Here is a 19,691-nt window from a genome sequence, read left to right on the forward strand (position 1 = left end):
GAAGTTGTAATGTTTATTTAAAAAAAAAAATAAATTACATGTAAATACTATAGCCTGTTAATCTTCTCCTTCTTCTCCTCCTCGCGCTTCTTCTTTATTTTTGTGACTGTCGGTCATGAACGCCTCTTTATTTGCTGAAAGCTCACCCCGTCATACACCAGCAGGAAATGTAGGACTGTGATGATGATGATGATGATGATGATGATGGTGATGATGATGATGAGCGTGTCGCGGCAGCGGACTGGAGGCAGCATAACTGGGAGGAGAAACGACCAGCAGGCGGCCACAAGCGACAGCGACAGCGACAGCCACAACTTAGACATTTTGTAGGTAGCCTCTAAGACTTAAAATAAGCTAAAACAAGTGATACGCGGCGCTTCAAAGAGGCGGCGGGTCGCGGTGTTGGACGTGTTGGTGAAGCCGCCACACTGTGCATGTGCTCATTTACTCTCTGGGGCTCGGAGCGGAAGATGGGCTTGGCTGCCCGAGCCTCCTTTCTGTTGCTTGGTTTAGGAAATGCAACTCTGGTGCTGCATTCAGCTTTAATTTGAACGTCTTGTGTTTTTCTCTTTTAAAAGAAAAATACAGAAGCTTTCTCGGGATCCGGTGCATCAGCAGCTGAGGATGAGCGACGCGAAGCAGCCCAAAGTGGAACTTTTTGTCAAGGTAAGTGACCCCCCCAAAAAAAGTGACGACATGGCGACGGTATGTGCCATTAACTTGTGTAAAGAGCAGATACGGTGTTGTCTGGGGTTTCATATCTTATCGTCTCATCAGCATTATTACTGTGTCGTTATTAAAAGCTGATAACATAACTTCCCTTCACACGGGGACACAAAGTCACCTTGTCCGCATTAAATCACATTACAGCGGTGCCAAGTCGGTTAGACCACCTCTGCTGACTCCCCGGGTTTATAGCCTCAATGGCAGTGAGAATAATCTAATTAAATGCACATTAACTTAATAGACTCCATTAACGAGTGTTACCTGCTTACATTCAGGTTTACCTGTAAGTCCAGGTAGTTACAGAATGTGGCTGTCGGTAGTTGTTAACGAGTGTTACCTGAAAGGAAAGTTAGAAACTGTCTCCAGTGAGTGAGAGTGTGGATTGTGGAGTTCCATTCATACATTATCATATTCATGTAATGTGTTTATGTAACTCTGTAACTCTGTTCATCTGTACTCATGACATCTATTGCGTCTGTCCATCCGGGGAGAGGGATCCTCCTCTGTTGCTCTCCTGAAGGTTTCTTCCCTTTTTTCCCTGTGAAAGGTTCTTTTTGGGGAGTTTTTCCTGATCCGATGTGAGGTCCTGGGACAGGGATGTCGTATGTGTACAGATTGTAAAGCCCTCTGAGGCAAATTTATGATATTGGGCTATACAAAATAAACTGAATTGAATTGAATGAGCGAATTCGAAATACAAGAAATAACTATCGACATCTCTCTATTCTTTGCATTAATATAGATTATTTTTTTTATTTTTTTTCCATTGAATGGTATATTTGACACTGAACTAGTTCATCTTTATCTCAGTGATAGTGTCCAAATCTGTTGCTGGATTTTGGGACTGGTAATATCGGTGTATTCCAGTTGGACTCAATGAGCACGTCTGCTTCATACAAGCTCTGAATTGTCTCTCGAATGCCATCTTTCTGTTCTTGCTGCAGCGGATATTGATAGCTCTACAAAGTGTCTTGATCTGGTTTCAAAGTCATTACCACATTATGTTGAGTGGTGTGGCCAACATCATAGTCTCTTCTTGACCATATTTGTGGTGGCACTTCCAACATGTAATCAGTGGAGGGATGATTTGAGTGTTCCCTTCCATGATTTCTGTCAAGGTCAAGTTGTTGGAGTTGTCCCTTGGAATACGAGTGTTGATGTATTTTCCAATAGTCACCATCGGGGGTGTGGGACAGATATGGGGATTTGGTAGGAATCCACCTTTCTTTTGAGACTTTCTCAATCATGGGGCCAAGATTTCTTGCTTCATGACCTGCTCCGATCAGTAGTGTGATGTGAGGGCAGAGTCAGGTCGCAGTGCATACCAGTCTCGTTGGTCGGGAGACAGCAAACATTCAGCTGCAACTCCTTCTTTTCCTACAATTATGGCTCCTGTTCTGATGACTTCAGTTTCGCCCTCCTTTTTTTCTTCCCAAGCTTGTTGGTAGGCATCGTCGGTGGTGTAGTTGTGGGTACAGTGGTAGGGATCTTCTTGCATGACATATGGATGTTGTGTCATAATCCATGGCTTCCAGTCCATAAAGTCTTTGATTAGACCAGGGGATTCTGGTATTTCTGGTTGCAGTTCAGACAAGTATATACTCTGGTTGAGCGCACTGCTTCTGGAGCGGTGTCAGGGGCCATGCACATTATTCTGTGTCCGGCCTGTTGGGATCCCAGCACCAGTCCTCATGGGGCCGACAGGTAGAGGCCGGCAGGAGAACACAACTCCGAGATGTCGAGTTTTCTCAGCAGGTCTCTTCCTGCGAGGTCAATGGGCGTAGACGGGGCATGTAGATAGGAGTGGTGGAGGATTGTTCTCCCCACTTTAGTTTGCAATTTCTTAGTGAAATATTGTTTTTGTGGCGTTCCCGAGTATCCCACTACTGATAGTGTTTGAGTGGAGAGTGGTGGTACTGCATGATGCAATTTGGCAATGCATGACACTGAGGCACCAGTATACACCATCAAATCTTTCTCCTCTCCATCTATGGCACAGGTGATGACAGGTTCACGCCCAATTGGAACCCTTATTTCCTGTGCCGGGTCCTCTGGGCCTCTTCATAGGAGATCCACATAATCTTCATCCTGCACTATTCTTGCTGGCATCTGGTTCTGGTTTGAAATGTGTCGTCCAAATCCTCCTCTTTGTCCTCTTTGTGGGCTTCCTCTGCCTCTAGCTGCATCAGGGCGACTGTAACAGTCCTCAGCCCTGTGTCCTAGTCTGCCACAGATACGACAAGGTTCTCGCCACCTGTCTCTTCTAGTATTATCCTCGTCCTCCCTGTTGCTCTGTCTTCTCTCCTCTTCTTTATATTGGTCCAGGGCTTTGGCAACTGCTTCCTGGATCTGGACGGCGAGGTCACTAACAACAGCCATCTGCTTTTGCGCTTTTGGGCCGTGCTTAGTAGCCTCTTTGTCTTCTTTTGCTATCTGTAGCTTCAGGAGTCTCAATGACAACTTGTCTTTGGTTGCCTTTTCTTCCTCTTCATCCTTATGGTGCTGAGCGATGTGGTGTGTGATATGTTCCTTCCACACTTCAAAGGTGGCATGTTTTATGCCCACCGTACGTTGCATCTCACGACTCAATTTGGCCGGGCGACCTGCTATCACAGCAGTCTTCCACATGTTCAAGTAGGTGAGGTCCCTGTCATGTCTGGTGCCTGTAGCTGATTCCCAGCCGTCAGCAGCTCGCTTCAGGTACACCATGGCTTCTTCATTTGTCTTGAGTTTGATGCTGGCCAGATTGTCCATGTCGGGAGTATAGGGCCACTTGGTTCTGATGGCTCCAAACAGATGAATGCTAACAGTGTCAATGTCTTGGCTGTCCAAGGCGGCTGAACAGACAGCAGTTCTCTCCAACGCCTGCAGTTCACTCACGCAGGAGCACTTCACCAGGATGGCTCTCAGGTCACCCATTGCTAATGGAGTCCCACTGGTGGCCATGTTTAATGCCTTAATCCAGGGGGATCCTCCGCTCGTCAGGGGAGGCAGCTGGTCGACGAAGTACTGCACATCTCTGAGGTTATATAACTTGTATTGAGTCATGCCATAGGGGCCTGAATTTGGCGTTCTTCTTCCTCTTCACTGCACTCTGGGCCTGTTGCTGCTACTGACATTTGTCTGTGTTGTGGTGGAGGCTTGTAGTTTACGCCTTCCTTTGCCCTCCTCAGGAGCTGGTGTCGCAAGTCTTGGAGGCCTTCTCTTCATTTGAACGAGCAGCAAGGCACAGTCAATTGTCCGGAAAAGTCAAGTAGGTCGTGCTCCTTCTCGCGTGAGATGGAGGGTGGAGGGGGCAGGGGCCTTGATCTGGCTCCCCCCTCGCTGAGGTGTCTAGGTTGGCCATGTGATTAGAATGGAGGCTCTGAGCTGGAGGTGGGGTGCCACCAGGGCGCAGTCCGTATGCGCCCATCGCCTGTTGTTCGGTTAGGGTTGGCGTTAATGAGCGTGGGAGTGGTATCTGGGTGGGATCTATCTCCCATTTGTATCTATTGGGACGCTCTGAATTGGGGAGGTCATGACTTGGCGACTCTCCCGGGCTTCCTCTGAGCCATTCTCCTTTCTCTGGACTCTTCCGTGAGAGTCCAGCGGGTAGAAGCTGTGACTGGCAATGTGATGGACTGACGTTGTCTCTACCCTGCACTGACAGCTCTGCTTGTGACAGTGCACCTTCCTTCTCTGCCTGTCTTCTCCTCTCTTTCTTCCACCATAATTATCTTCTCATTAAATCCCTGTCTTTCTCCTCTCTTTGCTGATTTTGTCTAGCATCCCCTTCTCTGCCCTTTTCTAGGCCAGCTAAGGCCCTCTGCAGCTGTGCGACCTTGCTCATCAGGTCTGCGACTGTTTTGCTTTCTGTGGAGTCAAACTCTACACTGCCTCCTAATAGTCTTTCTACTGGGGCCATGGTGTGTGTAGCTTCTCTTTTAAATGGGCTGTGGGCGTACGGGGGAAGGTATTGACATATTATGGGATAGATGGAAGGGGTGGGAACTGGGGCTGATGGCAGAAGTACAGGGGTTGTCTCTTTATTCCGGGGGGTTTCTTCTTTGAGGGTATTTTGGGGGTGTTGCTTCTTCCAGTGAGGCCTGGCACCTCCGGGCAGTGTTGTCCTCATTCACTGCTATGCCATGTAGTAGCAGTCTTGCCTGCACAATGGCTTCATTGGTTCTGGTGACGTCTGCTGATCGGGACGTGAAACAATTTTTCCATTTCTGCTCCTCTTTTGCTGCACTGTCTCTCAGGGTGAGCACTCTCATCAGCTGCAGCTTCTGGTCTTCCGTGGGCCCCTCCGGGGTTGTTACGTCAAGTAAACCCTCGGCATGCCATTGCTGAACATGTTTTCTCAACCTCTTATAGGCAGTCAGTCTGTCTGCTTGAACAATCATGTTCATAGCAGCGTAGAGTACGTCTTCAATCCAAACGACTGGAGTCTTTCTTGATTGAAGTTGGCTCCGGCATTGTCAAGAGAATCAGGTACTGACTGGCTTTATATAAGGAAATGTAAATGTAGAAAGAAAATACTATTTTTATTTTTTTAATTCAGATTAAAATGTATCCCAAAAATGTGAAATTATTTGTTTTTTATCAATTTAAAAATGCAATTTTCTTCACACTATGTGTCTAAGTGCGTAGCGATTGGGAAAAAATAATCAAGTTAGGTAGGGAATAAAGTTACACACTGCAATTAAACAATGCATAGATTAGACAAATAATGAGAAAAACTTGTTACTTTAAGCAAATGAATCACCAGGGGGCCCAATTGGTATAAGTGGGACTCCGTTCTACACTTATGCAGGCTTCTCCTGCGTACTTTTAATCCAAAAATAGGGAAAAAACATTACTTTAAGCAAATAATTCAACAATTACTTTTAAATAAAACAGCCAAGCATGAAAGACCACCAAAACCGCCAATTATGGTAGAAGCAAACAATAAAACAATTACTCTTAATCAAAAAACGGTAATAATGATAAAATCAAACGATAAGTCTTAATCAAAAACTGACAATAATGAGAAAATCAAACGATTAAACAATTACTCTAATCAAAAACTGGCAATACTTAAATCAAAAAGATAATGTGTGTATAAGCATCATTGGTTTATAACTCAATGGCACTCACTGTCCTCTTTCACTATTCAATGTTTGCCACACGATGGTGCTAAAAAGGTTAATCCGTAGGGCACCCTATTGAGGTATTAACTTCTCAACCACTAGAGGTGCCAAACCGAATGTTGAATGGCGACTCAACTAGCAAAAATGTGTATTCAAAACACGAGTGACCCACGTGTGGTCTTAAAAAGGCTTTGTTTTACAACTCTTTGTCTCTGTCTCATCTGACTCCTTCTTTCTTCTCTTTTTCTCAAAATGTTTTAACAACTGTTTATCAGGGGCCAAATCGGTATAAGTGGGACTCTGTTCTACACTTATCTTCCCTGTGTTAGAACTGGTATTCCTCTCTTTTTCGCTCCTTTTTTAAAAAAAAAATTTTTTAGTTACAGAATATATACAGTATTTACAAACACTAGCACGCTGTACTGCATATAGAATATGTTACTAAGTGGTCAAAATGGTTTAAGTGGGACTCTGTTCTACACTATACAGACCTGCCTGTGTAATAGTTGGTTTATCACGGTATATTTATTAAGTTTTAGTTTTCTAGCAACGATCCACGTCAACTCTTGCACAGTCTCTGCTGGGGGAACTCACACGCTGTAGAACAGTCGCGTTGCGGAGAACGATTTACCGTGGACTCCTGCGTCATAAATATTAAATCGTCTCAATGTGCGTCCCAAGAAAAAGTCCAAGCAACAATGTATTTAGAGAACAATAGGTTGTTGCTAACAGCTCCTACGAAACTCTCATTAACTCCTTACTAACAGTGGTTTGAATAAACTCTGTCAGGCTGCTCGCGTGGACTTCGACTCTTCAGGAACAATGCGGCACTTATCTTCGCGTAACCAGCCAAACCGTTCAATATGCTCGTGCGACTTACAACAGATATACAATCACATTTAACAACAAAAACACTAAATGCGCATTATCTTCACCACGGACCTAAGTCCTTATCTACTGCTTTATAATAAATTCCTCATAATATCAGTCATTAATTATCATATCTTTCTTTATGTATTCATTTAAAACATAAACTTTCTTATTTACATGTGCAAGTATATATAAAATCCACTACAACTCAACAACACTCTTTACTCTTGAAGTAATCAGGTTCCAGAAAGCCTGTGTCTATGTTTACTGTCTGTGAGTCAGTCTGCTGCTCCCATAATACTTTCACCCATTGTTGCTCTTGCTATTACACAACTCATCCCAATACCTGGCAAACAAAAGCAAACAAACCCTCCAATGCCACATACGCAGATGAAAAGGCTAACCGGGGTTAGTCATGACCTTAGTGTTACGCAACTAAGGTTGTGTTCAAAATCGCATACACCTGCGTCATTCCTCTTAACTGTCCCTTGTTGATACTCGCCACCATTTGTTTGGTATTTTTTTTCTATTTTCTGCTACTTTAAGATGAGATGTAGGTGAAACTACCCAGAATACAAAGGTCAAATTAGCTCCACCCAAATCGGCTGCAACATCAAAGCGCTGCTGATGCATCACAAATGATAATCCAATAGGTTTGTTTACCAGTTTTGGTACTGGGCTACTGAGTTACTAACAACACCCTCTGATCTCCTCCTTTAGCCTTCAACATCAGTCGTTTTATGACCCTGCAGACTCGAGGTTGCATGGCCTCGTCTCTCTGCAACCAAACCGATTCCGGAGCCCTCCTGACTGCCGGATACACCGTCACCAGGACCTGCTGCAGCCCTGACCGCTGCAACGGAGCCACATCCATCCAGCTCCCTCTCACTGCTGCTTTGAGCGCCGCCCTACTGGCCGTTTGGAGCACCTGGAGCCTTTAAAATAAACAAAAGAAGATTTCTATTCATTACTGAAGGGTTGTTTTTGTACGCAATCATTAAAGAGTAGCTTTGTATTGATACTCCCATTGTCGTAGCTTCTAAGCCTGTACATTTAGGGTTGGTACAGACCACAGTATAAAAGCTCAGTGTAATAACATGTTGTGTCCGTGACAGTCGCATGAACATTTTTAATAAATAAAATGCATCCGTAACTACCACAAAATAATGTTTGAGTTGCATGAAACCTTTTTTCTGTATGTTAATAATGAAACTAATGAAATAGAAAAAGGTATTTGTGCTCAAACCTGATGGCCGTGAGATTCTCTAGGCCGCGAGCAGAGTGTATAACAGAGTGCTTTTATCGCTTTGGATAAAAGCGTCAGCTAAATGACATGTAATGTAATGTTTATGCGTAATGAGTCAAGACTTCCTCTTCAAAAAACCTGATGCACTTCATTCCTGCGTGTTGTTTCTTCAGTGACTGCGACCAGAAAACCTCATCACTCTCTCAGAAGCGGTTTGAAGCAGGTATTTAGAGCTAGAAGTGTATTTTTTTTAAACCAAGCCGTTTTTTAAACCAAGCCGTTGACAGAAAGATGAATTACGTTTTTAAAGCAGCGATCCTCCTGAGTGCCTTCCTCGTCACAGGTATGTTAAGGCTTATGTAATTATAACTATAACTATACCTCTTTTCGCTATCATTTTATTATTGTTGTAGAATAAAATGTATTTTATGTTATCTTTTCATGTTTAAACATGCTTTCATTTATCTGATCACTAAACCAAGTATGATGTCCATGTCTTTCCAACACGAATTGGATGAGAACTTTTCTCAAAAGAAATGGATTGTACTGAGGTTCATGACTTATTATTACATATCCAATCCTTGGGATAAACAAATATGAATTGGCCTTCGTGATTAGGTCTCAGGTGATTTCGCTGCAGCTTAATGACAATAAGTCCGGATCAAATGTCTCGTGCAGCATTAATTGCCACTGATCTTTCAGGGTATTCCTGTTTATGTTGTATGAGAATCAGACTCCTGGAAGTCACTGCACCCCCACCTGTAAAACTATAAACCAATTGCCACAAAAGTCAGATACGACACGTAATTGATGAGCTCAGGAGGTGCTGGTCTATAAACAAGAAACTAAAAGAGATTCCCCAATAGTGTTGAACTCTAAGAAGTTTCTGAATGACATTCTTTACTGTGAATCTGATTATCACATATTTTCACCTTTCTTTCCCTTCAACAGCCCAAAGCCTGACCTGTCGTCAGTGCCCTGTTGGTATATTTGGGACATGTCTGTTCGGAAGCGACGTCCAATGTAATAATTCAACTGAGAGCTGCTACCGCGGAGAAGCACGTGAGGGAATCCGCAACAACACTCTGGACATACTTTGAATACACTACAAGGGTTGAATTGAACATATAGAAATGAATAATAAAATAAGACATTACAAATTACCAAACTAATCAAATTAGCATCAAAATCATGCTTTAACACATGACTAATCTGTTCAAATGTTTTACTGGCAAGTGAGCAAATTCAGTCAACTGATGAAGTTGGTGTGATACATTTAAAAGGTATCTATATTAACCTTGAGGTGAGATTGGAAAACAGAGTATGAACAGATATTGGAAGGTCAAACCCCTCTTTAGTGAGGTTTTATTCTACCGATGATGCTTATTCTGCCCTTACTTGTTGCAGAGCTAAACATGCTTCATGTAAAGGTTGAAGACAGGAGTTGGCCCTTGGGGTTTTCACAGGATGCACATATTAAACTATGAAAATACTATTGCACAACCAAAAATACTTAAAATAATGTTATTGTAATAAATTAGTAGGCTACAGTTACAAGAAAACTGGATTTACAAACGCGTAGACTAGCAGTTGCATTAGTTACCTTGTCAATCAATATGCTTCATTTATGTTGGTTTGTTTTACATTTGTTGGCATCCTCTTTTGTTTCCAATCCAGAGTTCAATGCGACAGGGTCGCTCACACTGCACATCCGCGGCTGCCTGGACTCAGACCTCTGTGGGAAAACGCTGACCGGCACCATCCTGAGTGCTGGTTACACCAGCAGTTTCGACTGTTGCAAAACAAACATGTGTAATGGAGTCCCCTCGGTCCAGCTCTCTCTGACTGTGGCCCTCTCTGCTGCCATCCTGTCTTTTCTCATGTAATGAAGAGATCCTTTTAAAAATCCAAAAAGCATAAATTCAATAAATCATGAATCATTCGCCTGTTTTTTTGCCTCGTATCATCATCCGAAAATACAGCTTCAGGTCAATAGCCATGCATTGAAGACAATGAGGGCATGTCTTTAATATGTAGCTCATATACAAGCTTGAATTTGGGAGATAGAATAGTAGTACCTCATTCATGCGTCCGTAACTATTTATTTTAAAATGTGACTGGCATGAGAAGCTGTAATTATCCACAGATACACACAACAGGTTTGTGCTTAATAGGCAGGGCTATTGTTTTCTCCACAGATGACCTGACTATTCAAATTAGACCCCCCGCATGATATTGGAGAGTCAGTTGCTGCTGCACAATTTAGATCTCAATCATATTAAAGTGTTATAAAATAGTTGTACCCAATTTTTCACAAATCACCAACTGTTTTAATAACATTGAAATCCTAGTCGATCATTATTTTTCCTTTATTGGATTGAGTCCATTTTACATTGTGTGTCTACTGTTCAGCCAGTTAAAGTTAATTCTTGATGGAAACAGTTTTAAATAAATAAATAAAATAAAAATGAAAAAGGTGGAGGTGGAGCGGGACCAGCTCGATAAAGTCCTTCACGCACAGCGCTGGCTTTATTGTAATGTAAAAAACGACCGAAGCAACATCGATAACGGTTGTATATAACATAAAATCCGTGAATGACGCAGCTTTAATTGACTTTTACTGCAGAAATGTGAGATTGAAACATTGAGGCGGTTCAAGTGCTTCGACCTGCTTTGACTCCAGCAGCCACCAGATGTCGCTGTTCTTCTTCAACGCTTTGAAGCCTCAAGTCTTCACCCGCCCATCCCTAGTTTTAACCGACCTGCCACAGTAATTACAATGAAACATTTCCTTAGCCAACCTTTGGTAAAGTTACTGTTAGTTAATGTTCAATGCAGAAACACATAACTTAGCTACATTAAACTACATCAACAGAAAGTAAACTCTCAACTCATTGGATAGTTAAACTAATATCACTGTTTGAGACATGCTTTACATTTTGGGGAGAAAGATGTCCAGGAAGTTGTAATGTTTATTTAAAAAAAAAAATGTAAATACTATAGCCTGTTAATCTTCTCCTTCTTCTCCTCCGACTTCAAAGCCACCTCGCGCTTCTTCTTTATTTTTGTCACTGTCGGTCTTGAACGCCTCTTTATTTGCTGAAAGCTCACCCCGTCATACACCAGCAGGAAATGGAGGACTGTGACGATGATGATGATGATGATGAGCGTGTCGCGGCAGCGGACTGGAGGCAGCAGAACTGGGAGGAGAAACGACCAGCAGGCGGCCACAAGCGACAGCGACAGCGACAGCCACAACTTAGACATTTTGTAGGTAGCCTCTAAGACTTAAAATAAGCTAAAACAAGTGATACGCGGCGCTTCAAAGAGGCGGCGGGTCGCGGTGTTGGACGTGTTGGTGAAGCCGCCACACTGTGCATGTGCTCATTTACTCTCTGGGGCTCGGAGCGGAAGATGGGCTTGGCTGCCCGAGCCTCCTTTCTGTTGCTTGGTTTAGGAAATGCAACTCTGGTGCTGCATTCAGCTTTAATTTGAACGTCTTGTGTTTTTCTCTTTTAAAAGAAAAATACAGAAGCTTTCTCGGGATCCGGTGCATCAGCAGCTGAGGATGAGCGACGCGAAGCAGCCCAAAGTGGAACTTTTTGTCAAGGTAAGTGAATGATGCCCCCCCCCCCCCCCCCCCCCCAAAAAAAAAAAGTGACGACATGGCGACGGTATGTGCCATTAACTTGTGTAAAGAGCAGATACGGTGTTGTATGGGGTTTCATATCTTATCGTCTCATCAGCATTATTACTGTGTCGTTATTAAAAGCTGATAACATAACTTCCCTTCACACGGGGACACAAAGTCACCTTGTCCGCATTAAATCACATTACAGCGGTGCCAAGTCGGTTAGACCACCTCTGCTGACTCCCCGGGTTTATAGCCTCAATGGCAGTGAGAATAATCTAATTAAATGCACATTAATTTAATATACATAATCTATATTTAGATTTTCTTTAAGCCCAAAACTCAATGCAATCAAATATGGCTTCCCCTCATGTCCTGCACACATGTTTAAAATAATGATTCCTCTGTGTTAACATGTGCACCAGCCTCCACTTTTTTTCTCCCTTAAGGGGTGAAAGATGCCGTTTTAACTTCTCTTAATCAATGGTTTCTAGTCAGCCTCTTCAATGACACTTGACACCCCATAATTAACAGAACAGGCCACATCTCCCAAGTAAAGCTTCACATTGGCCTTGGTAACAGAAAGTTTAGTTTGAAAGGTATATGGTTTATACTATATGCTGTTCAGGCCACAGACCCTTGAATGAGACGTAGAATGACTGAACATGAAATATGGCTTCCTGCAGCCACAAAAGGAACATTTAAAAAGCTTTTCTTGAATAAATTAATTGTTAATAAAAAATAGTTGCAGATGACGTTTTTGCAGCTTGGTTAAAGAGTGAATATGTATTTTCCTTCTTTTCAGGTGTTTTTTATTTAGTTTTTCACAAAGAAAAAGAGGAAATTTAAATGAAAAACTACAACCTAACGGTCGCCATATGTGCCTCTACTTTGCGCTACTACATTAGATAAATATATCAACAACTATATGAAAAACATGAGATGATATGAAATGTTTTTGTGCCCCAGGCAGGGAGTGATGGTCAGAACATCGGAAACTGTCCCTTCTCCCAGCGTCTCTTCATGGTGCTGTGGCTGAAAGGAGTCACCTTCGATGTTACCACAGTGGATATGAAGAGGTGAAAACACTGGACTTGCATGCGTGTGTGTGTTCTGCAGGTTTCTATTGTTAAAGGAACAAGGGGGCATTTCATTGAGATATTGAGAGTTAGAATATATAAAGCTCCTCTGGCTTTGATTCTAGTGACCGCTAAGGAAGTCCTGAGATACAAACATGAGTAATTTCCTGTGTTTCATGGTTTGTCCTTTCCATCTCCCCTGTTTTCTTCTATCCCTCTCCTGCCGTTTAACCCCCTATCCCTTCACTGCTGGATGACGTTTCCATATTTTCTTTTCGTCCACCTTTTAGAAAGCCGGACATCTTGAAGGACCTGGCCCCGGGAGCCCAGCCTCCCTTCCTGCTTTATGGCAGCGAAGTGAAAACGGACACCAACAAGATCGAGGAGTTCATGGAGGATAATCTCTGCCCTCCAAAGTAATCACTCCATGCTTCTGTTTTACTAATGTTTTATCTTGGTCTTTTTAGAGCTGACACAACTAGTCAGTTGACAGAAGATCAGACGGGTCATTTTTCATTTTCTCTTTTCAGAGTCTCAATTGTGAGGAATTGCTGCTTTCCCTTGTTTGTGCTTGTACATTTATTATTTTTGGACTTTGTTGGTCAACAAACAATTTAAGATATCATCTTGGGCTTTAGGACACTAAAATAAATCTTTTTCAAACCAACAATGAATGTATTAATGGAAAACAGTCGTTAGTTGCATCCCTAGTTTTTTTTTGCAGTTTTTACATCATAGATCTTCTCGGTCGAAGCCTTTCACACCTTTATTCATGTGCATTTTTGTTTGCAATGTGATTTAAATGTGAATCTTTATTGATCAAGGTATCCCCGTCTGGCTGCTCGTAACCCGGAGTCCAACACAGCAGGCATGGATGTTTTCTCCAAATTCTCTGCTTATGTAAAGAACTCAAACCCTCAGACCAATGAAAGTAAGTGGATCTAACATTTTAATAAATACCATTCTTTGATTCATCCAGACTTTTACATTTCGAATAGACCCCCCCCTGTTTGATTTTTGGAGGCGTTTTTCTGTACTGCTGAGCTCCTTCTGTCTTTCTCTGATGGACAGAAAACCAGCAGGGGGTATCCGCATTAGTAACATTACAGTCTGAGCTTCAGCCTCAGTGTAAACAGGTCACCTGTTGCCCTCTGGGTTTAGCCACTCTGTGTTGGGTGATCTCACTGGAAATGTCACTGGTGTTGGGAGAACAGTGTGTTTTATTAAATCTACTCACTTATTTCTTCAAATGAAACGCACACTATCATTTCAGCCATTTTAATGAATACAAAATAATTGCATTGGTCTGAAACAGCTTAGATTTGCTCTAGTCTATTTTGGAGGAACAAACTGGCTTGTTAGCTTGATCAAGCACTGTATTGTAATATGTTCTGGGTGAACATGTGCTCAGATCTAGAGAAAGGCCTGCTCAAGGCTCTGAAGAAGCTGGATGACTACGTTGGCTCCCCTCTTCCTGACGAGATCGACGAGAATAGCGCTGATGATCTAATTTCCTCGTCCCGCCCCTTCCTGGACGGCCAAGAGCTTACTCTGGCTGACTGCAACTTGCTGCCTAAGCTCCACATCGTGAAGGTAATCTTCAGTGCCTTAAGCTGTGCAGCGTGGGGGCCCTGTGATGAATAGATAATAATGTCGACTGCATGTGTTTAGTCTGAAACTGAAGGCTTACGTAAGTCCAGCATGTTTCTCTCCCTTTTCCTTCTCTAGGTGGTGTGTTTAAAATACAGAAACTTCAGCATCCCTCAGTCTCTGACAAACCTCTGGAGGTACCTGAACGCAGCATACGCCAGGGAGGAATTTTCCTCCACCTGCCCTAGCGACAATGAGGTGCACATCGCCTACTCCTCTGTAGCCAAAGCTCTCAAGTAGGAGCACGACAGGATGCACATGTCGTTACTTAACCTGCACAAAAGAACACACAATTGCTCACCTGCACACACCAAGCATTCACTCTGCGAGCAACTCGGCCGACTTGTTTCTCAAGAGCCTTCCATTGCATCATTCTTTGCAGCTTTAAAGGTTATGTGGGAATATTCTGACAAGTCAATATAGCTGGTTTACTACCATCAGAATATACACTGGGGTTTGTTTTATAGAGGTTTGTTCATGTAGTTATCCTGCTTTTTGTTTGCCACGTGGATCAGTTCACAACAAACACAAACACACACACACACACGCACAAAAAAAGAGTCAGCTGTGGCTAAGTCTATTCCAAGTTTTCCTGGACATTCACCTCTTTGGGAAATTAATTATTGATCACATTGCTTGCAGGCTCACACACGCATATATATATATATATATATATATATATATATGTATGTATGTATGTATGTATGTGTGTATGTATGTATACACACACCGTGCATATACTTAAAACTACAGTTTTGCTTGTGTAAAGCTTCAGCATCAGTAGATACACATTGTAAAGTTGTTTCCTGTTCCGTTCTTGATGTTTCCTCCTTTATATCTTTGTATTTTGGGGATGGACTTATCAGACACAAAGCTGCCTACCAGATCAAACTTTTACTCTTACCGTGCAAGCTTCACACAGACCGATCCAACTCGTTTGTTTCAGTCTTGGTATAAAGGAAGCAGACGCATGCGTACCATTGCCAGCTCAACTGCCAAAAGTCAGGTGATTTGTCTGTAATCACAAGGCTTCACATTGTTTCATTACCGAGGTTACAAGGCTTTGAACGGTTGTGGTTTTATTAAATAACTTCAGAAAGGAAGTGAGGTGCTTTTTCCTCTGCGGCCTGCAGACCCAAGTCTTGCTTTCGGGGAGGCAGAAAACGGTTATAGAGACAGGAAACCATTTCAATAGACTAGGGCTTCCCCTTTCTGCGCTCCCATAGCAGGCACTAAGGATTATTCAAGATGACCACGCTTGTTTGTGATCCACTGCCAATCTCTTGTTGACCGTTTATTTTGTTCTGCCTGTCATGTACGAAAGGATCCTTTTTAATATTGTATAAAAGAAGTAGCTCAGATTGTGAGCGTATTAAAGTTAAAAGCTGAAAGCACTCGTACTACTTCCTCTGGTAGCTCACATAGCACAAGACCACAGATCGGACACACCCTTTTTCGTGAACAACATGCATAAGGAGCAGCGAGTCTGTTTCAAACATGATGACTCGTTTTAAAATCAGCCTCCATTTTTACACTTGTCCACTATGATGGAAGTTATTTTTGTGAGGATATTCACTATGATGTCACCCAGTGCAACAATGTGGCTCATTAATGCCTTTCTGGCTCAAGCGATGGTTCAGTTTTTTTCATGGGAATTGTTGACAATTAGAAACATTTGTAACTGCACTAGACTTACCCTTGAATTAAAAACCTTGTGTATTGAGTGATTTCAGGCTCGTAAAAGGGATTTGAAATGAAACCGCTGGGAAGAACTGGAACCAATAAGAACACGTCTTGTCCGACCGTAGCCGCCGCTTGTGTACATGTTTTTTTTTTTTTATTCATCACAGCAACTCTGCAAATGTACATTTATGGAGCCGGTTTGCAATTAAGACTTCAAATATACACTAGGTCTGTTGTTGTAAAGATAGCATCATTAAGTGTCATGTCTCAGATTATTAGGGTGAAGCTCTTTCAAATTATTTTTTACCTAAGTGCAATTCAAGCCTTTTGAAAAGACAATCTTGTACCTCCAGTGGGAGTACAGTTAGTTATTTGTCTACATGGTTTTAGTTCAATCCTTCTTTTGAGGTGTAAAACAAGTGTCGATCAAAGAGATGATACTGTATATTTTATATTGACTGAATGGTTGTGGATTTCATCTATTTTCTAAATATGGAACCACATTTAAAGGGACCGTGTCTGAATCATTTCAGTATTTTAGTATTTCTTCTAAAGCGTGGAAGAGTTTTTCACTTCTTACTGTCACACAGAATTTCAGGGACCATTTAACTTGATATACTCATTCAAAATGTTATCTTTAGATTTTTTTTTCCCCACTTCACTGTTTTAAAAGAAAATCTTCCCTTCATGTATTTTCTTTATGAAATTTAATTGTTTTTGACTTTGTTTCCTACCCATCTGAATTCCCCTATAAATATTGTTACATTTTGGTGTGTTTTTTCATGTAGTCATAACCCACACTGAAAAGTCCACGTAAACTAAACCAGTAGATTAAGATAACCAATGAAGTCAATCAAACTAATAGCACAGCTGAAATGTTCGTTGTGCTTAAAAGTCCTTATAAAGACACATTTATTAATATCCCAATAAAGAAATATCTTGATAATCAATCCATTTACAGATGTGTTTTTATTTGATTTTGAACCATTACGGAGGATAACGACGCGGAGACGGTGAATGAGCTCAGAGCTTAGAAAGCAATGATTGTAAGCATGTTGTCAGTACAGTAATAATAAAAAATATAATATCAACACATACAAAGCCAATACAAAGAAGGCATCTCTTCAGGGTAGATTAAGGTGTATGTTGTATTAGCAGATACACTGATGCATGCCCAAACTAAATATATATATTTTGAGTTTCAAACCTCAAGATACATTTAGTATCTCTTCTGGAGCCTTCTTCGCTCATTTGACATTTGAAAGTGGACGTTCAAATTGAGAGTATTTTATGATTTATTATCCATGTTCGTGTGAAAGTTCAAGGTTCATTCTTGACATTTGAAACAGAAGTTCATCAACCAGTCTAACTTCAATTTAGTAGCTGTTGTGGAGCTTTCCGTCATATCGCATGATCTTCATCTGTTTCCAAAAATGTTTTAAATAATTCAATTTAAACTTAAACTTTAAAGACAACATAGGTAACACAAATATGATGTACTGAAGATCTGAAACAGCCACTAAATAGACCTTGAAGTGAAATTCTTTTTAAAACAATACATATTATTTCTATTGGTCATTGTTATTTATAAGTACAATATAAGTGTGGTATTTGCATTCTAACATTTTGTACGCCATAACTGTCAAATTGTTTCCATTATTTTAAATGTATTAATTGTTTGTCCCCCACACGCACACGCACACACACACAATCCCCTGTGACGTTCAGGCCAGCAGGAGAGTGAGTGCAGGCAGCATGCACAGAGCGGCTCCTCGCCGCCAGAGGGCAGCAGAGGACCGGGCCCCGTTGTCTGTATCGCAGCAGAGGTTGCTGTAGTTGAAGGAGAGGCCTGACTTCCACTCACGCGCACTGGGGCGGGACTGCGCAGCTCTTCTCGTACATCGTCACGTGTAGCGAGCCTACGAGAGAAGGGGGGCAGGTTGACTTGTGCCCGAGCTTTTCGGAGTTAACCTGCACATGAAAAGGAAAAAAGGCTCAATGAGACTCAGCGAACGTTTCGCTCCACCCACAAACCCCAGAAAGCTATTTTTAGAGATAAAATAAATCTGTTCCCAGACAATGTTCAGTACAATGAGGCTTTATTTGCCAATTTGTGGCCATCCTGACCTAGATTCTTATAAATAATCCCATGTACACACACAGGAATAAACTCTCTCTCACACACACACACGCACACAGATCTGGATCTCACCCCGTGTGCCCATAGCAGTACTGGACAGGCAGCGCTGTCCGGCTCGACACTCCTGTGGAAACTTAAAGCAAACCAGAGGAGAGATGACATCCCTGTCCCAGGACCTCCGATTTGAGGTCCTGGGACAGGGATGTCGTATGTGTACAGATTGTAAAGCCCTCTGAGGCAAATTTGTAATTTGTGATTGTGGGCTATACAAAATAAACTGAATAGATGGCCGGGAACACACAGGTGTAGCAGATCAAACAGGCTGAAGGAGACGAGGGAGAAACAAATACAAAGAAACTTACTGTGACTAATATTTAAGAGTTATAAAAAATGTATAATGATGGATTGACTGATAACAAGAAGTTTTGATTGGGATTCTTGAATTTGATTTTTTTTTTTTTTTACTGTTCAAGCAACTACAAGGAACTTTCATTTTCTGTTGATTTTTGCAGCCCCTGTGGACAAAGGTGGTAGTGTTTCCACGGGGGCCACTGCCTCCTGTCCAAAAGATGACAAATCTCCTGCTGCTTTATTTCAACTGGCTTCGAAATTTACCTGTGAAGACGTGAACATAGAAACTGGAGACGGCATTAAGGAAAAACTATCTAGGAATATCAAATCTTCTTTGCTGATGGTCAAGTACCATAAAGACACTGTGCAGACACCAATTTATGGGCTGGATGATGGCAAGAAAATCAATTATTGATAATTCCTAAAATGAGTCATATGGACAATTCAGTGTGAATATATGTGTGTGTGTGTGTATATATATATATATATATATATATATATATATATATATATATATATATACAGAACACCCAGTTTTGTGACTTTAGAATCTCGGGTAAAACTTTAGGATATTTCAATGCTGAATGTTTTTTAGCCATGTTTCAATTTATTTTAATGTCACTGAAAACAACAAATGTTTTCTTTACAATAAATTAAACGTTTTTAAATTTCATTCCGTAAAACAATTCTCTCAAATGAACTGAGCTACATACCTCTGAAGGGTAGACAACACAGGAGTACAACCACAAGTTGTGAACCAGACATAATGCTTCCAGCAAGAAATCCTCAAAATTGTTTTCAGTTAACGATTCAAGCATGTACCAAAAGCCTTGTCTCGTGGTGAAACTAAATGCTGAAACTCTACGTGCCACAACTCACATTTTGCTTGTGAGCTCACACCCTTCATCTTTTAATCCCGTTTTTCTTTCTATTAGGCGATGAAGATGGCACCACCTCAAATGTAGTTGATATTGTCGACACCTTTAGGTCACCTGAACAATTGTTCTTGTCATGTCACTCTTGTTTTTGTCTTCTTCTTCATCTTGTAGACCTGTGTTACTCAGGTTATTGAACCAAATTTAATTAGGATCAGCTGCCATAGTTAAAGATAGTCTAAGAATGAGTCTTAGGTTTTGTATTTAGTTGCTGTTCATGTTTATATTGCACGAAGCAGGAAGTGAGTTTAATACAACTGAATGAGATG

The 19,691-nt window shown here is 41.6% G+C and overlaps 2 protein-coding genes across 5 annotated transcripts; one reads left to right on the forward strand and one right to left on the reverse strand.

Moving 5' to 3' along the window:
* The first annotated feature begins 205 nt into the window (after positions 1 to 205).
* clic1 (chloride intracellular channel 1) lies at positions 206 to 16,946 on the forward strand. Of its 4 annotated transcripts, none has more exons than XM_034544717.1 (7): positions 206 to 326; positions 579 to 666; positions 12,554 to 12,663; positions 12,954 to 13,079; positions 13,488 to 13,594; positions 14,075 to 14,256; positions 14,392 to 16,946. In XM_034544717.1, the coding sequence occupies exons 1-7, from the start codon at positions 211 to 213 to the stop codon at positions 14,551 to 14,553; spliced, it is 891 nt and encodes a 296-aa protein (XP_034400608.1). In that variant the 5' UTR covers positions 206 to 210; the 3' UTR covers positions 14,554 to 16,946. The 4 variants fall into 4 exon arrangements, with proteins under 4 accessions (XP_034400608.1, XP_034400609.1, XP_034400607.1 ...); XM_034544718.1 differs by having other exon boundaries at positions 237 to 330; XM_034544716.1 differs by lacking the exons at positions 206 to 326; positions 579 to 666 and adding exons at positions 11,070 to 11,223; positions 11,476 to 11,563.
* Positions 16,947 to 17,720: 774 nt separating this feature from the next.
* Positions 17,721 to 19,252, reverse strand: lypc (ly6 domain containing, pigment cell). The gene is given in 5 exon segments (XM_034544405.1): positions 17,721 to 17,862; positions 17,864 to 17,915; positions 18,209 to 18,294; positions 18,425 to 18,458; positions 19,201 to 19,252. Coding segments are annotated over 5 exon segments (366 nt in total).
* Between the last annotated feature and the right edge of the window lie 439 nt (positions 19,253 to 19,691).

This window comes from Cyclopterus lumpus, chromosome 11, assembly GCF_009769545.1.
Source record: "Cyclopterus lumpus isolate fCycLum1 chromosome 11, fCycLum1.pri, whole genome shotgun sequence".
Taxonomy (NCBI): Eukaryota; Metazoa; Chordata; class Actinopteri; order Perciformes; family Cyclopteridae; genus Cyclopterus; species Cyclopterus lumpus.